The sequence below is a fragment of the Aulonocara sp. 'chitande type north' Nkhata Bay genome, linkage group LG19 (assembly GCF_057382095.1).
Source record: "Aulonocara sp. 'chitande type north' Nkhata Bay isolate Kocher_YH1m ecotype deep benthic linkage group LG19, A_spYH_male_GT1.1, whole genome shotgun sequence".
Classification (NCBI taxonomy): domain Eukaryota; kingdom Metazoa; phylum Chordata; class Actinopteri; order Cichliformes; family Cichlidae; genus Aulonocara; species Aulonocara sp. 'chitande type north' Nkhata Bay.
In genome coordinates this window covers 11085080-11102561 of record NC_141362.1, presented here as the reverse complement: position 1 = coordinate 11102561, position 17482 = coordinate 11085080, and the positions used below count along the sequence as shown (strand labels likewise).

The 17482-nt window shown below is 51.1% G+C and overlaps 1 protein-coding gene across 3 annotated transcripts in view; it reads right to left on the bottom strand.

Annotated features, from left to right (window-relative positions):
- Positions 1-1787: 1787 nt before the first annotated feature.
- Positions 1788-17482, bottom strand: part of pxdn (peroxidasin) — a 35353-nt gene continuing 19658 nt past the window's right edge. For all 3 annotated transcript variants that reach the window (XM_086273698.1, XM_086273699.1, XM_086273700.1), the window contains 16 exons: positions 16533-16650; positions 16276-16445; positions 14961-15233; positions 14602-14877; positions 13380-13492; positions 13017-13173; positions 12304-12412; positions 11489-11646; positions 9116-10122; positions 8420-8916; positions 8201-8335; positions 7903-8111; positions 6620-6731; positions 5949-6081; positions 5560-5673; positions 1788-4866 (listed from right to left, as the gene is read on the bottom strand). In XM_086273698.1, coding sequence (XP_086129824.1) covers positions 4741-4866; positions 5560-5673; positions 5949-6081; positions 6620-6731; positions 7903-8111; positions 8201-8335; positions 8420-8916; positions 9116-10122; positions 11489-11646; positions 12304-12412; positions 13017-13173; positions 13380-13492; positions 14602-14877; positions 14961-15233; positions 16276-16445; positions 16533-16650 — 3707 coding nt within the window. In that variant the 3' untranslated portion in view covers positions 1788-4740. The remainder of the gene's footprint in view (positions 4867-5559; positions 5674-5948; positions 6082-6619; positions 6732-7902; positions 8112-8200; positions 8336-8419; positions 8917-9115; positions 10123-11488; positions 11647-12303; positions 12413-13016; positions 13174-13379; positions 13493-14601; positions 14878-14960; positions 15234-16275; positions 16446-16532; positions 16651-17482) is intronic.

Sequence of the window (17482 nt, the reverse complement as noted above, 5' to 3'; positions counted from 1 at the left end):
AACTCTGCAGCAGACAAGGAAACAACCAGACACAGTCCATGTGTGTATTCCTGTTTGGATCTCCAAGTGAGCCAGGTCCCTTGTTGTCAGGGCGATAATGTGTTTTCCTGCCAAAGATTGAGGCTCTTTTATCTGTGCAGCACTGGAAACCTCATTTCCCTGTCCGGTTTTCCTTCCAGAGGCTCTGTCCACTCCGGTCCGGCTGCCAGAGCCGAGTCTGTGGGGAGAAGCGTGAAGACCAGGCGTAGAGTTCAACGAGACAACTCCCAGAGCAGAGTTCATTTACTTCAACCCACATGTGGCCAGCAGTCTGAAGCTGCTAATATTACTCACCTTGCAAACATCCCTCACAGCTGCTTTCTGCTTGTCTGCACATAGTTTAGATGCTGTTGTTGCTCTTGGCAAAAGCTGGCAGTTAGTGTGCTAACATGCTAATGTTTAAAGGCACAGCATGCTCAGTCTTGTCGCCTTCATGTTTGCAGGTGTGTTACTGATTTGCTCTCATCCACAGAGCTGCCAGAGTGACCAGCGATCACTGAAGGTCAGTGACACGGTGAACGGTAGCAACAGGTGGAGCAACTGTTAGCAACACAGAGTAGGCGGTGTCCCTGCTGAGGTGAGCGACTGCAGCAAAGGATGGGTCTGATTAACCTGACACAGTGGAGCACAGGTTAGAAGGTTATTTACTGAACCGGAGCCTGAAGGTAGCAAAGAGCAGAACAGCTCCTGTGAGGTTTTAGGATGTTTGCAGATTACTGCAGTTTCCATGTTTGCATGAAACATGCAGGCCTGCGTGACTGAGGCCTTTTAACCTGCAGACGAGTTTTCAGAGACGATCAGATGTTCGGGCCGAGACGTCCTCTTCCATCTGCTGCATGAATTGGCCGTTGACTCTGGAGCCTGGGTAGGAGATGATGTTCACATTTGGAGAGTCACACCAATAAACTGAACTCAGCTCAGCTCCACTTTCAGCCCTTTATGAGCTTATTGGTGCGACCCTCCACAACAGTCCCAGTTTTTCATGTGGCTGTTGGGGCAAAGAATTGCTGGGTCCACTCTGGAGCGTCTGCTGTAGCAGCAGATATCTCAGCCAAGACTTCCTGTTTTGTCTGCTGGTCAGTTTCCAAAAGCAGATTGATTTCAAAGAGTGAAATGCACTTCAGCAGTTAGAAGAGGACAAATGAAAAACTGATGGTCATCGATGATTCTGAGATTAGACCAGGTGGGTACTACACTAAAGGGTTAACTACTGTTAGCCCCAAATCTATGGGTGGGTTTCATTTTATATGCAGATGACAGTTTAACCTCAGCAGGAAGTTTATGTGAGGACAGATCTGCAGAGTTCCTGTTGCACGTGAGAGTCGTGGTCAAGATGAATTTCAAAAAGTTCCTAAAAGGCTAAATATTCACAGGTATGGATGGAGGTGGACTCACCGTACTGATAGTCGATGTCTGCGGACACATCGTCTCGTCCTGAGATAGGTTTCAGCCCCCCCCCCCCAAGGATAAGTGGGATAGATGGGTCTAAAACTGTAATGGGACCCATCCAGTCATGACTGACAGACCAACTAACAAACCAAACAGGAAGTGCAGGAACTTGAGAGTAATCAGAGTCAAATGCAAACTTGTAGGCTCTGTAGTTTGGACCTGATCAAGTATCTGCTTTAAACCAGAACACTAAATCAGACGAGTCATGTTCAGTGAAACAAAAGTCATTTTGTGATGAGCAAATAAAAAAGTCCTCTCATTAATGATGAGCTGACAAAGAACAGGCACCAACATGTGACTGTAATTCAAATGTGGCTTTTTTATTTATTATTACTGTTGAGAGGCATACATTACAGTGCAAACCATTCTTTGGCAAAGGTACAATACAACTGTCATGACAGGCACTAGGTTGTCCACAATGACCACTGGTTAGGACAGTGTAGGTAACACACGTTCAGTACTGCAGGGCAGTGCGCTCCACTGACACTGGGAACCTTTTCAAGGGGAAATAAAAAAAGAGGGACTCACAAATACACACATCTATCAACACACACAGACGGGTAACACAAAGAGCTCACAGAGCTTCGGGGCGCAAGCCAAAGCTAGTAGCTGTGACCGAGACACGGGGACACGAACACACAGTAACATGGTGCTGCAGGAGAAGGAGACACCACTGTAAACACAGTTCGTCCAGTATGAGGTGATACTGTTTACCAGTGTGACTGTTGGTGCTCTGACATCTTTACTGTCACCGATCAGCCCCTCAGCTCGCAGGATGTTACCACTGAAGAAGAAAACACAGGAAAGGAAAACTGCACACGCTCCGACACAATCGGAGGAAAACAGGAAGACGAGATCGGGAATTGTGTCGCACGGAGCGAGTCAGTGCACGGAGAGTACGAGGAGTACAGTACGTGTGAAAGGCGGTAAATCGGTCTGACAAACAGCCCCCCCGACCCTGAGCGCCCCTCCCCCAACATCACTTCCTCTCTCATATGGCTTCAATTATGAAGGAATGAGGGTCAGAGGCCCGCGCCACACATGCTCGGCTACATGGCGTCATCCTCCATATCTCAGAGCATTCCTAACCTATATAAACACCCAACGGGGGGGGGGGGCTGGACAAAGGAATGCAAGCGTGTCCTTGGACCGAGAGAGCTGCAGAGCAGAGCTGCTCGCAGTCCTCCAACGGTGTCGTCGGCGCCAGCGGAGCCGCAGGCTGTGACCCCGCCCCCCCAGCACCTCTCACTTTATTCTTTTAAACTGGATCTAAACAACTTTTAGCCAAACTGTCCATAAATGCACAAACTGGCAGCAATATTCTGCTACTTATTAGAGCATTAAGTCTGTTATGGACAGCAGCCATTTCTGTTATATTTCAGCTGTTCATTGTTTGTCACGCTGACCTTTAAATGTGCAGCTTTATAACTGTAATCAAGAGAAAGAAAAGTTTCTCTGTTTTACATATCAGGGCAAAATAAAGTCTGTAAAATTAGGTAAATACGACCTGGAATAAGCGACACATTAATTCATTATTCATGCAGACGGCGTGTATGCGAGTCCAGCCTGTGATTCATGGAGGAGCACTGGAAGTTTCCTGTGTGACCGCCTCAGTCGGTCTCTCCACTGTGAGGTTTCAGCATCTTTGGAGTTCATGGTCCAGCTGTTAGGTTGGTGGACAAACATCTGCCCTCTGTTCCGCTTCCAAACGACCCATGCTTGTTCTGTCTTCTTCTGCTTGTCGTGACCTTTAACCTTTCACATGCTAGCTGAGTTTGAGCCGGAACTCTTGGGTCTGACCTCACGGTGAATTTTCTAGGACGTCCACTGCTGTGAAGATCCAGACCTGCAAACTGACACAGCTCCTGCTTTTATAGATGCGCTGGTGATGATGACGATGATGATGATTAATTAATCAATGCATCTGATTGGCAGCTCCACGCTGACGCTGACTCCTGCAGAAGCATTAAGAGTGGACTCGGTTTATCACGTTGTTTCTGCATTTTGCATTAGCGTCTGCAGGATAGATGATAACAGGTTGTGTTAACCTCATTCAGACACCTGATGAGAATCGAATTGTTTATATTTGATATTAGCGCACACGACTGTGGCTGAGTGTTTCTGGCAGGTAAGCATCGTTTCAGCTACTTAATAAACAGACGCTGGTTTGTTTGGCTTTAAGCCTTTGTGCTAAAACTTGTTCAGATCCAGTCAAATATTTGTTTCATTGAAATTACTGAGCTCATCTTCCCACGACTGCAGAAGCACCGGTCCGAACATGAGCAGGTCAAAGTGAGAATACTGAACCAGGACAACATTCAAACATAAACTCATAAAATCATACTTTTGGCTTTAAAACACTGAGGAAAATACTGGAATAAAGTCCGCGGCACGTGAACACAGTGGTACAAACAGGGTTTCTTTCAAAGGCGCCGGAGCGAGAGCCGGCTGAGCGTCCGGCACACACAGCGAGGGAGTCGTCAGTGGACCGACGAGCAGAGATCAGTAGACATTTCTTTTGCATTACAAACATTTTTGTAGGGCTTCACATTTTCTTCATATGCAACAATTTATACAAAAAGGGAAAAGAAGAGAATAACATGATAAAAAGCACCGCGGGTTAAAGATGCAGTAACTCTACTCATAAGTACAACAGTCGTCTCAACTGTGATGTAGCATTAAGGACATACTGAGTGTATATAGGCTGCTTTGCATATACAACAAAATACTTTGAAGGTTTAGTGATTAAACTGTGATAAAATCGGGGGATAGCACCAGTTTTCGGCATCTCTAACCTGAGAATATTGTGTGAGACAAGAAAATGGCGACCGCCTTTCCATCTACTTCCCTGTCCTGTGATTTATCGTCGAGCGGGAGGAGCAGGACGGCAAACGGCGGCTGGTCGCGGCTCTTCGGGAGCCTCGGCGCAGGGAGGAAGGAGAGGCCGGCCCGTCTCACGCCCGCTCGTCCATCCAGCGGGTCAGAAATAAATCCACGTAGTGACAGCGGCTCGTCGCCGGAGGATTTCGAAGCGAGCCTCGCGCCGCTGGGTGCAACAAACAGGAAACAAAATAAAATCCCTCCCTGGGTCAAGAAAACGAAAAACTGAGACGAGGCTGTTGGGTCTGTCGAGGTTGTTGGCGGCGGTGGAGCCGCGCGATTTCACGAGTCTCATGTCCTCTCCGTGCGTCTGATTGCGAGCGTGTGACGTTCAGACGCCAGAGGGCGTGTTTGCGGGGGTCCTGAGGGTCGTTACGGGCGGCGGGCGGGCGCCGTCAGCTGCTCGAGGCACACCGGGCAGCAGCTGCCTTTTAGCTTGACGGGCCGTTTGCACTCGGTCGCTGGGCAGGACTCCACGAAGCAGGTCACCTGGGCGTCCTGTCGGGGCGGGAAAACACAACAAGGGCGACAAGTCATGACGTCGTTACGTGTGAGATCTGAGGCGAAACTGACAGAAAAGACGCCAAAAACACCAAAACGGGAAAGAAAACTTAAACTGTTCAATAAGAACTGACATCATTTAGCTCACGTGATCAACAGCCAATCACACGGCTGCAAACCAAGGCAGGTAGACATGATCGCGTTCAAACCCAGGTTTGATTTTGGGTTCTGTTTGTTTGCTTGTGACAATAACACCATGTGACCCTCAGCCGGTCACTCCGCCTCCTGCCACCAGGACCACCTGACCTGGGACTGACCTGCCCGTCATGCTCGCTGTGTCGTCGTGCGTGACGACCACAGACTGCTCTGTTTGCTCGCAGACTGTCTTCCTCGTCTGCTTCTGCCTGCCAAGCTCAATTACTGCAAACATCCCTCTGAATGCAGAGAGGTGTGGAAGAGGAGAGCGAAAGATGGCAACACAGCGGCGTGGAGGCCAGGCCTGCAGGAGGTGGGAAGGTCTGACACCGGAGCGCCATTGCCAGCAGCAACACAGTCAGACACGAAAACTGAACATGATGCCAAGATCTGCTCGAAGAGACGAGACGCTTCCAGACTCACAGAAACATTTAAACGGCGTCTGACAGAGGACGTGTTCACGTGTTAACCCACAGCCCTGCCCGCTACACTCACTCTGCATTCACATGTGGCGCACGGGTCCTTTTTCCACCGCTCGCCGTCCGCTCGCTCGCGGCCTTCGCTGTCAGTGCAGTCAGTGGTGCTCAAACGGGCTTCAAGTCTTTTAATCTGCAGAAACATGAGAACAACACATTTTAAAAGTCAGAACACACACCTCACCTCCCCAAACACACTGACACCTGCAGCTGACCAGAGGGCGGAGCCAGCACACCGACCTCGGCACGCCGACCCCTTCTTGAGGAATTAACTGTGCTCTGAGCAGTGAGACATGGCAACGTTTTTAAGATGGTTAGAAGTTTCAGACACTTTGATCACAAACGTCACCATCTGGATTTAAAGGATAAAGAACAGCTGCAAACATCTGTCTGTGGATGCAGACACACCTGCTTTCGTAAGCTGGTGATGGTCTTCTGCATGTCGGAGACAAAATCCTGGAAGTCGTTGATGGAGGGCTCAGTGCTCTTCCTGGAAGTCGCAGAGACATTTCCCAGACTGCCCGGGGTCTCCTCCACTGAGCTGCACACACACACAAACCAAATGACTGAAGATGTTCACAGTTAACAGTTTACAGGACAAAGATGCACAAATGAGTGTTTTACTTATTCTACACCTCAAATATCTGTTATCGAGGTATTGTCAGGACAGCATTCCTCGCCACATCGCAGGTCACCTGACTCACACATCTGTAAGTGTATGTCGCAGGTTTCTGAGGCCTACAAGTGTTTTTATTTTTGCTGTAAAACAAGAATTTTCTGGCCTAAAAACTGATGCCAGACTTTCCCACGCTCCAGGACCGCTGACACCGAGGGAACGCTGTAAGATTACACAGGAGGCAGCAGTGAGTCAGCCATGTTCAAACTTTACAGCACATATAAACATGTTTACAGCCTGATACACAAACTGGTTGGTCTCCATGGATACTTCCTGAAGGTTTGCATGATTAGGGGCGTGGCCTGCTAGCTATCTGCTGGACTCGGGTAACCAGAGTCCCTGAACTGGACCTCTGGACAACGTCTGTGCTGTTGGAGCAGTTTAAGTTTACAGGTGTTGTTACCTGTTCTCCTGGGAGCTGCTGGCAGGTTTGTACTCTTTGTAGCTGTGCTCAGCTGACCGGCGTCCCCTGAAGTGGTACGACAGGGCGTTGAACTGGCCCTTAGTTCTGCAGTCTGGTGGGTTAAACACAACACACTGAAAATCAGTAGAAGAAGAAAACAGAGTCGCTGAGGCCAACAGAAGGACCGTTTATGACCTGACTGCAGTGCTTTTAGGCTGAAGTGCTGGAATGAATCACAGGAGCACACGGTACCCTCATCTCTTAGCACGAGTTGTTTAAATCTTCTCTGACGTGCTTCGTCTTGCACTGTATCGGCTCCTTTAGACTCTCTGCTATGCAGACGACTCACCCATTTATCGAGCTGTGAGGGAGACGACCGCGACCCCCCTAACGATCCCGCTTTTGTCATCCTGGAGGATGAAAAAACTGACAAATCCTTCTCCACTGTCACAGTGACGCAGCTTCCAGGTTTACGAGCCTGGAAGCTGTGGTCTTTATGTAAACGCTCAAATCTCAGCTGCGGTTGATTCACAGACTGCGTGTAGAAGACGAGAACAACAACACTTCCTCTCTTGTGCCGACACATAAAAGCGAACACACACGTGTCACTGTTAGCAAACGCAGCTATATTCTCTGTTTATTGTTTCTGCTCTCCTCATACAGTGAATATGTGCAGTATGTAAGAGGCTGCAGTCAGAGAGCAGACTCATCACCAGCGTCTGCTTCCTCTTTAAAGAAGAAAACATGTTTCCATCCTGTGATTAAACTCCTGACTAAACCTTTACATCAAACACTGAGATCACTCCAACCACAATAAAAACCTCTTTTTAATAATGGAGGTTTGTTTTCATGCACCAGTATAAAATAATAAAACTGGGATCAGATTTGTGCAACAAATTCACACTACGGGCCAAAAATAAACTTTAAAAGGTTGAAGCAGAGACAGCGACCTCTGTGACCACAGAGCCACTTTGTCTCAGCTAAGATCAGAAAAACAACCAAAACCAAACAACGTCCTGAAAGCTCCTCTCGCCCTCACGGGTCTGCAGGCTGTTCTATTTGTTGTTCTGCGCTTGCTCAGGGCTGCAGCTGTTCAACACATCTGGGATACACTCGAATGCTAATATTCAACCAGTGATTTATTCAGTGGAGTTTAATTTATTCAAGCTTAAAATAAATGTTTGTGTTTTGAAAACAACAAACGTCTGCTAAGGTATCCTGGTCGTCGTGATCTGAGCTGTCGAGTAAACTGAAGAATAAAGCGAGCGTTTGCTGACTCTTACCTTCGCAGCAGTCCTGCCACATGCGCAGGTCGATCTGAGGGACGTCGTCACAGCTGATGTAGCCGTGAGGCAGCTCGGCCACCCTGAACACGTCGCGCTGTACGCGCGTGATGTTGTCGCCGTTATCGCACAGCACCCGGGCGAGGGACGCCTGCTTCAGCTGGGTCAGCTGGGCAGGCGTGAACACGCCGGGGTTCTCGTACCAGAACCTGAACACGGCAGGAAGGAGAGAAATAGGATTCATCTGTTGCGGTCACGTGACTCTCGGCGACAGTTCGGTACTGAAAGGTTGACCTACCTGTCGCCGTCACGCACGCGTTTGAACTGAGTGGTGAGGAGACACATGAGGGTGGGGCCCAGCCTGCTGCCGGGGACCAGATCTTCAGCCATGAGGGCGGGGAACAGGTCGATGTTCAGAGGCGTGCCGTACAGCCTGCAACACGAGGAAATAGAAACACGCTGAGCTCATACCATAACTCTGGCGAGTCACACTGAGCCTGTCTGAGGCCACGCCCACCTCTGCAGCTTCTCTCTGACCGACGGATTCTTAATCTCGTTCTTTAGGTCATCAAAGGTCCGAGCAGACGTCAGGTTACAGAAGGTCCTGTAGTCGTTATACGGCGGGATGCCGTGGTCCCTCCCTCGCTGTATATTCATGGCGGCCAGGTCCAGAGCCACGGCGTGGGCCATGGAGAACAACCGCTCCGTCAGCTCGGTGTTCAGAAGCTGCGTGGTGACACGCATTTTACCGGCGACGCCGAAGAGCCCGCGAAGCAGCGGGTCGATGCCGCCCTCGTTCACGATGCGGAATGGCGAGAAGAAGGCCCGGTGCAGCGAGATGTGGCCCTGCGGGATCGGCTGGAAGTCCTCATCTAACCTGTACAGGATCGGGTTGATGAGGGTGTGGCCAAAGCGGAACGCGGCGGTGGCAAACGCGTTGAAGACGCCGGCGTTCACGTTGGGGTCGTAGCCCCCGTACGGCCCCATCATCTTCATGCCAACCTCACCTAAGATCTGAGAGAAGAGGAGGGTTAGTCTGCCTGCTGTGACATCATCAGAGAAGCGTTTCATTGGCTGCAACTTTTACATTAAACAGCTGAATGAAGTGAGCCCCTCCCTCTCTCTGTGTCCCGGGCTGTCACACTCATGCTAACCCTGAGCTCACCTGATGATCAGCTGAGCAGCGCGGGCGCCATCAGCTCGGAGCCGTTACCTTGGGCAGCCAGTGGCTGTAGGTGATGTGCTGCATCTGGGCGCCGACGATCTTCCGGGCCTCGTGGTAGATGGTGTCCCCGTCCCAGTGGGGGTTCAGCCTCAGCAGCTCTGTAGCGATGCGGTTGTGCTCCCTGAACCACGCAGTGTGCATGGCGGTCAAACCCAGCTGCTCGTTGGCTCGGTGGTCTCCGGCGAGGAAGCACGGAATGGGACTCTCGTTCTCGTCCCTCATGCACTCGGTTGGCGGCCCGCTGGCGAACGGCAGGAGCGGCTTGCCCGTCCGCTGTATGATGCCCTGCCGCAGGAGACCCCTCTGGCTCGCCAAGTCGCGGACTTCCTCCGATTCGTGCCGCGAGCTGCCGTAGACGTTGGAGGCGTCGATGTAGGAGGTCAGCTGGTTGATTTGCTCTCTCGGGTAAACGCTGTTCATCAGCAGAGACGTCATCCCGCTGCCGCACACCGGGCTGGACCGGACGAAGAACATGCAGCGGGCGCCGCTCCGCAGCTGCCGCTGGTCGTTGGGCGGGAACTGGATGGGGAAGCAGGGCGGGTCGTTGGTGCACACCTGAGCGCACAGCTGGCCGTCGGAGAACCGGGACTGGCTCAGAGCCACCACCGTGGAGTCCAGGTCGTGGTCCAGGAACTGACCCCACTGCATCAGCATGTGTGTGTAGCGGTCGTCGGGGGTGATGGTCTCCGATCCGATCATGGTGGTGGACACCAGCCTCGGCAGCGGCAGCTTGTAGCCGTTATGGACGCGGTCGGTGGCGCCTCGCGGAAGGTTGAAACCGTTATCGTAGACGGACTTCAGCAGCCGCTCGAAGGCGGTGAGCGAGGCGCCCCACATCGGGTGCTGCAGGTTGTTGCAGGTGCCGTCGTGGCTGCGGTACTTCTGGTGGAAACAAATGTCCGAGCAGTTGTTGATGCGGCGGTGGGCCGTGCAGCCGGACAGGTTGGCGATCATGTCCAGGAAGCGGGGGGACACCAGGTCGTTGTAGCGAAACGCTGCGGAAAGGAAACACACGCTTAGACGTCCATCACAGAGTAATCATAGCAGCCCGGCTACTACACTCGGCCCCGCACCCTCTGTTAACGCCAACACCTCCCAAACCAAAGCCTAAGATGTCACGGTGGATATGGCCATCTTTTATATACAGTCTATCACTCCCAGCTTCAGCCCACAGCGCCTCCTGGAGACGCCGCGGGTTAGAGACCTGCTCACATTCATCAGGTAATCCACAGGATCAGGCCCTGGAGCCCCTCCCACAGAGGCCACAGGGCGCCCTCCATCAGCTTTGAAATGAGAGCACAGCACATTCAGGTGTGTTAGCAGTGCAGCGTTGCACTTATGCATGACAGCAAGTGTCAAGCGTGTGTGAGGTGAGACTTCCTGTGTGAACGTTCCCACACATCACTGCTGCGTGTTTGTTTACTGGGGAGTTAAAAGGAGAACGTGGGAGCCGGCGTTTCCCTCCACGAACGTTTGTTCAAACTCGCCGTCTGTTGTGTTCATCGCTGTTCCTGCGTTTCCCCGTGAACCTGAAACTGTCACTATTGGTCTCACTACATTTACACCACATGAGGCGTCAACTACACTCAGCCTTTGTTATCATTTCAAGGATGAAAATATCCCAAAGAGCAAAAACAGGAAGTGAAAAAATGGTGAAAAAATTAACTAAAATAAAAATCTTGCAAAGAGAAAACTGCAGATTTATGACACATTTCAATATGACAAAAAAATGAACAAAACTTTTTAGAAGAACTTGCAGATTCAGGAGAATTAAAGCCAGAAATTTAATTTCAAAACTAAGAAAAACTCAATTTCCCGTCACACTGATGGTGAAATGTAGATCAGCTGACCTTCGTGCTGTTAAAATTAAACCCCCAGAACAACGACTGCTTCATGAGCCAGAAACTAAAACAACCCCCCCACATGCTTTTGCACATAAACATCAAAATCCCCCCGTGCTCCCCCCACGCACAGGTATAATTGACCCAGTGTGAACACAAACCACGTAGGTGAGGCGCTGCGGCCAACCGAGGACTAATAAAAGTGTTTACGGCTCCTCGTCAGCGGGCCGTGGTCACGTGTCCGTCCCTCGGATGTCGCTGAGGAGAAAATGGCGCACGGATGGAGGCGTGCACAGCAACGAGAGATTCATAGACAGAATTAAATTATTGGCACCACAAGACTCCACTCAGGAAAGCTGAACAGCAGCTTCATTCTGCAAAGTCTGAAACTGCATATGTGCCCAAAATATCAGCACAGCAGAGATGACCGATCAGTTTAAACCGATCAGCGAGCGCGCTCAGTGTTCACGAGGGTGTGGTTTTGCATTTTCAGCAGCGTGTCGAGTCTGAATCTGCTCACCGGTGCCGTTGGTGTCCACCATGAGACCCTGGTTGACGTGGTTCTGGATGAGCAGCAGCGTCTGCTCGAAGATCTCTCCGGCCCGCGCCTGCTCCACGGTGTAGGGGTCCCGCGGATACCGGAAGAGAGCCAGCAACTCCCCGGGGGTGCGAGGCTGACTGCAGGGCGAGGGAGGAGAGGGAACAATAAATATGACAGATCACAGAGACAGTAAGTGTGGAAGTAAGAGACAAAGACAGGTTAAACAAAAGCAGGAGGAAAGATTGCTCCGGTCTTTGGGGATTTTCCGTTAGAGCTCGAGGACTAGAACATCAGGCGGGAATTTCTCCAGTGCAGGTCGGAGAGTTTAAACACGCAGCAGCGTCTGAGTCACTGCGCAGCTGAGTCGCCGCCATCATTTCACTCTTTGTCGTTCCTGCTTCCTCCCAAACATCAGCTCGGTGGTTTTCAGCACAGCTATTCTAAACTTGCACTGAGCCTCGGGCTGTTGAAACTCAGCGAGGTGCTGCAGCCACGATCACACCGCCGCCGTCAACGCCAGCGCTGTTGGCGAGCAGGACTTCCTAACCTGGTCACATGACCCCAGGACACCTCACCGGTACACATGTTCTCATCCTGACCCATCATACGTCTCACCATTACACTCAATCCCATGATGCACTGCAGCAATAACGACAAGATGAAGATCAGGCTCAGGGAAGAGGGACACACGTGGTGGCGTAGGAAAATGGAGACACTTCAGAGCCTTCCAGGTTTTTATCCTCGAGGCCGTCGTGAGGGTCAGAGTCTCATATCGCGTGTTTGTCATATCCTACCCGTCAAAGAGACGCCTCCTCGTCGACTCGATGGCGCTGTCCACAGTACGGATGGCCTGCTCTATGGACGTGCTGACGAAGGTGTCGCCCTCCCTGCTGATGGCGGGCACTGTAGAGACACACAGGTGGAACATCAGCAAGCACGAGCAGAGCTCGGCCAGGGTTTACATCTCAAACAGAACCAGAGTTTTCAATAAAGAGGTTGGTGTCATCCCTAACACAAGCCCCGCCCACCTCCCCCACAGTGATGCACAAAGTTGCACAAAGGCCTGTTATGAGATAAAAACAATGAATCGTGCAGAGCTGCTCCAGTAGAGCCACAAAATAAAAGTACGGAGGTATATCCGAGTAAGGCCGTGAGGCAGACTGCGGTCTAAACCCAACAGGAAGTCGTGTCCATCTTTCATACATTTAAGTAACGGCCGTAAGCAGCTCCAGTTCACCGGTGTTCTTTAGTTCACTGAAATCCTGTGAGCTCTTCCCTCCTGAGTGATTTCTGGCGCTCCTTCGTCTTCGTGTGCCACTGAAAACATCCAGCAGCTGATGCAGTTTAAGGTTCGGTTGCAGAGCGCTGACCTCCAAAAGTCTCAGCAAGAAACAGCAACACACTCCGAGACCCGACAGCGCGGCTACATCGGCTGAGCAGCAGATCACACACACCGAGCAGCGCCACAGACCTTTGGTCCCGGCGGCGCTCTGATATCACTGCTTACCTGTCACAGTTAGCACCATGCTAGCCACCTGGTAGCCGATGGGGTTGCGTGCGACACACTCGTAGCGTCCAGCATCAGCCGTGCCCACGTCCTTCACTTCCAGGTAACCATCGGGGCTGATGTGGAACTTTCCACTTTCTGTCACCTGAACGCCATCCTGAGAGACAGACAGAGGTCAGAGGTCACGGTGCTGAGAGCTGGTGCCTGAACTAAGCCCTCGGTGCATGCTTGTGTAAGGACACAGACGTCTGAGTTTTACAAAGGCTCTCAGCGTCTGGTTTGAGCGTTAGGACCCTCTCGGTCTGATTGACCTGACCTCCTGACCTCTGCACCTGCACTGAGGTCGCCTCTTTACCCGCTCACCTTGTTCCAGGTGAGGACCGGCTGCGGCTGGCCCTGAGCGCTGCAGGGAATCTGCACGTCCTGCCCGGACTCCACCGTCAGGTCCCTCGGGGCATTCGTGAAAACAGGCGTCACTGAATGAGTAACACACACACACACACAAGTTAATGAGCGGGCAGCAAAGGGTCCACATGTGAAGTGCATTTTGTAATCAATCACAGCCGACATCAAACATTTTACTGTCGCAGTGTTTGTGCTTCACCAGAGCTGCTGCTTCCCTCTGCTCACACACAGGAGCATCAATCAGCTTAATGTGAAGCTCAGAGCAAGACAGAACACACACACACACACACACACACACACACACACACACACACACACACACACACACAGACAGTCATATTACATAAATACAAACAGATTTCTGATTGAACCCTTGCGTCACTGTCAGAGTCTTGACCCCGCCCCCTGCGGTTCCTGTGCAGAGCAAGCAGCACGAACACAAAGACTCATCGACATCTAAACACCTGAAAGTCTTTGTGCCTGAGAATGAAGAACTCTCTCTGTGCGTGTTCACCCGACCCACACTCGCCGGCGTGCTGCTAACGGCTGAATTTGAGGTTGTCTAATTTTTACAGGTCACCTCTGCAGGCATTCCCCCGGTGGTCGTTGACAGTACTGCAGGTCTTTTCCAATATTCATGTTTTATATTTATAATATATATTTTTGCAAACAGATATTCTTAATTCTTAATTCTAATAAAACATGAATGTGTTTTAAAACGTGTTTAAAAACTGTACACGGCTTGATCCTACGGGATAAACTTGGGACTTTCCCGTTGCTTTCATGATTCGCGCTCGTGTCACTTCACGCTCTCTACGTCGGCTTCTCCATGAAACAGCTGTGGGCTCACACAGTGCTCCAGTGTGCAACCATTACGCAACTAGTACTTTGCAGCGTGTTAACAGGCATTACAACATGGAAAAACATGGCGTCACCTCAGGATTACAGGCTGCCGTGTTTTCCTGTGCCACGCCAGGCCTGTCATTGCAGAACACGCACACACACAAACACACGCACACGAACACACACACACACACCTTCCAATGAGCTGTGACTTAAACGCTGCACACCACTCCCACCCTCCCCTCCACCTACACAAACAAACAGCCTGTGATTGGCAGCCATATTTCATCTATGCACCACCTGCTCTTAGAGCCTAAAGCTCCGCCCCCCTCCTCACCTCTCTGCTGGATGCTGAGCTGCACGGCGGTGCGCGTGGTGCCCACGGGGCTGACTGCCTGGCACTCGTACTGGCCCTCATCGTGGGCTGCCACCCGAGTGATGCGCAGCGTGCCGGAGGGCAGGGTCACGTGACGGCGGTCCGAGGGTAACGGGCTGCCCCCTCGAGTCCAGGCGATCACCGGCTGAGGATAGCCGGTCGCCTCGCAGGGGAAATCCACCGTGTGGCCTTCCAGGGCTAGCTGGTCCTGCGGCGTGACGGTGAACTGAGGGATCGCTACAGGCAGAGCAGGAAATGATGTTTTAATTGGTCAACAAAGGCACACAGCACCCACACCTTTCATCGATCTTCTGATTTACCTTGTACGATGATGTGCGCCGTAGCGTGTATGGTATCAACATTATTGGAGGCGAAGCACGTGTACTGTCCTCCATCAGCCTGCTCCACGTTCTGGATGTAGAGCCCTCCGGAGGGGGTGATGGTGATGCGGGCGTCGTTGGGCAGGGGCGTCCGGTCACCCTTCGTCCAGGACACTCGAGGCTGCGGCTGGCCCGTGGCGCTGCACTCCAGGGTCACGCTCTCCCCCACCAGGACCTCCGTGTTCTGGGGCTGGATCACAAAACTGGGCCGTGCTGGAGGAGCAGACATGGGAACGGTGGTGACCTCACTTTTTCAAAAATAAAGATCTGAAGATGTGAAGCGGCAGCTCGTGCTGGGATCGATGATGCCACTCTGAAACCATCCCCGTTTGTCACGGCACGCAGCTGTGCCCTGTCCTTATTTGGCAGTGATTACAGTGGAGTCAGAGCAGTGTGTACACAGCCGGGGACCTGAGGTTTACAGCCACACAGAGACAGGAAATGCACAACATCTGCTCCCAGAGGCTGGCCGTGACCTTCAGCTCAGATTTTAGCTCATTCATGTGGTTTCAGCCTTTTCCCAAAGCTTTGCAACTTTAATACCAGTTTAGCTAGCTGTAGTTTCAGTTGTCATGGAAACATGACAGATAATCTGATGCAGGTTAAATAAGTCAGCCATGAACTCCAGACTTGCTGTTGCTGCCACATCCATACAGGAAACCTGGTTATTCTACACACGGCTTCTTCCTTTTGCTTCTTTTCACAATAAAAGCCCCTCACATATACAGAAGTGCACTGAAGTTTTTCACACTGGTTCTGGGATAAAAGTGAAACGATATCTTTGATTCTTCTGGTAACAAGATGTGAAACTCACTGATGTTTCATAAAGCGTTTAGAAACCAGCCTCAACATCAATCATGACCATAAAATGCATGAAAGAATAAACAGAAATGAAAAAAGGCAAACAGGACTGCATCCCATAATGCATTGCATCCACAGCTTTAGCTGCATAGAGTGCATAAAAAACATGGCACCTACATTTCACTGACATCAGTGTGAAGATGATACGCAAACAGGTAACCACAGTAACTTTAATTAGTCTGGAGCGTTGACAGGAAGTAACTAGTAATAAGTAATGAAACTTAATGAAATCAGACTGTATGTGTGGCTGAGAGTTTGTAGCTGTGAATGTTTCTGTAACACCTGACCTGCTGACCTCGGAACTCTTGGTGCAAACACCGTCTTTAAACGTCTCAGTGGGATGTCGTGTATTTTAAGGCTGTCACAGTGAACGGGCTCGGGAGCGCACACTTACACGGAGCTCCGAAGTATCGCAGCGTGACCTCGGACGTTTTGACCTCTCCGGCCACATTTTTGGCCATGCACTGGTACACTCCCTGATCCGTCTCCCTGGTGTTCTGGATCATCAGCGTCCCGTCCTCCAGCAGGTTCAGACGGCTGTCGTCGCGCATGTTTAGCGCATTGCTACGAGGAAGACGCACCGATAAAAACCAGAGCTCGTAAATGCGTGCGATGCGTTTCGATGTTAACCCACCCACCCGTTAGCCTTACTTGTTCCTGAGCCAGATAATCTGTGGTTTAGGGTTGCCTTCGGCTCTACAGGTGAAGTAGACGGTGTTTCCCGACGTCACGTCCACATCGTGAGGCTCCGACGTGATCCTGGGAACCTCTGCAGGAGAAGATCAGACAGAAAACCGATGTAATGTATAAGCAAGCACACAGCATCACACATCTCTTCATATGTATTTCTTAGCCTACTGAATCGAGCTTCTGCTGAGTCTGTCTCGTCTTTTTGAACCTGCTCAATAATATCAGGGCTAAAATCCAGATCCAGAGGGAGGTCGGACAGGGACGATGCAAACTTCATGAGGCTTTTTGTTCAAAGATCATCGTCATTCTGACCCACAGAGCGGAGAATGACTCGTTCAGCAGCTGCACATGGAGACCAGTGGAGGAGTCCCCCAGGGTTCAATATTAGGGCCTCATTTTTTCCTGTTTTTTGGTTGGTAGGAGACTTTCTGCTGAGTTTGAAGCACAAACAGACACAAAGCTCCCAAACACAAGCGGGATGATATATGAACGTCCAGATCTGAAAAGTGAAGCCAGGTTCCTTAAAGCTGCACTTTATTTACAGACCACCAGGGGGCGACCCTCATGGTTACAGATATGCTGGTTTTGGGGATTCATTTCGTCAATTTTGGTCATTATTTAAGTCATAAAGGAGACTATTTTGGAAACCCTCCTCCACACACTTCACACCGCCCTCCTGTTTATCTCCACCAACAGGAGGCGAGTGTCCCCACCAGAAACAGCTCGTGTGAGGAGATGGCACTTCACCTCCAGCCACTGCTTTGTTTTGACAGCTCCTCCACCCACCGTGCAGGGGGGGAGGAGGGCGTGGAAAGGCTTCCACCGCGTTTTCAGGCAGACATTCCAGACAGGGCCACGCCAAGCAGGCCCGGGCACGTTTGGGGGCCATCGAATTAGCTGCTGAGGTTTAA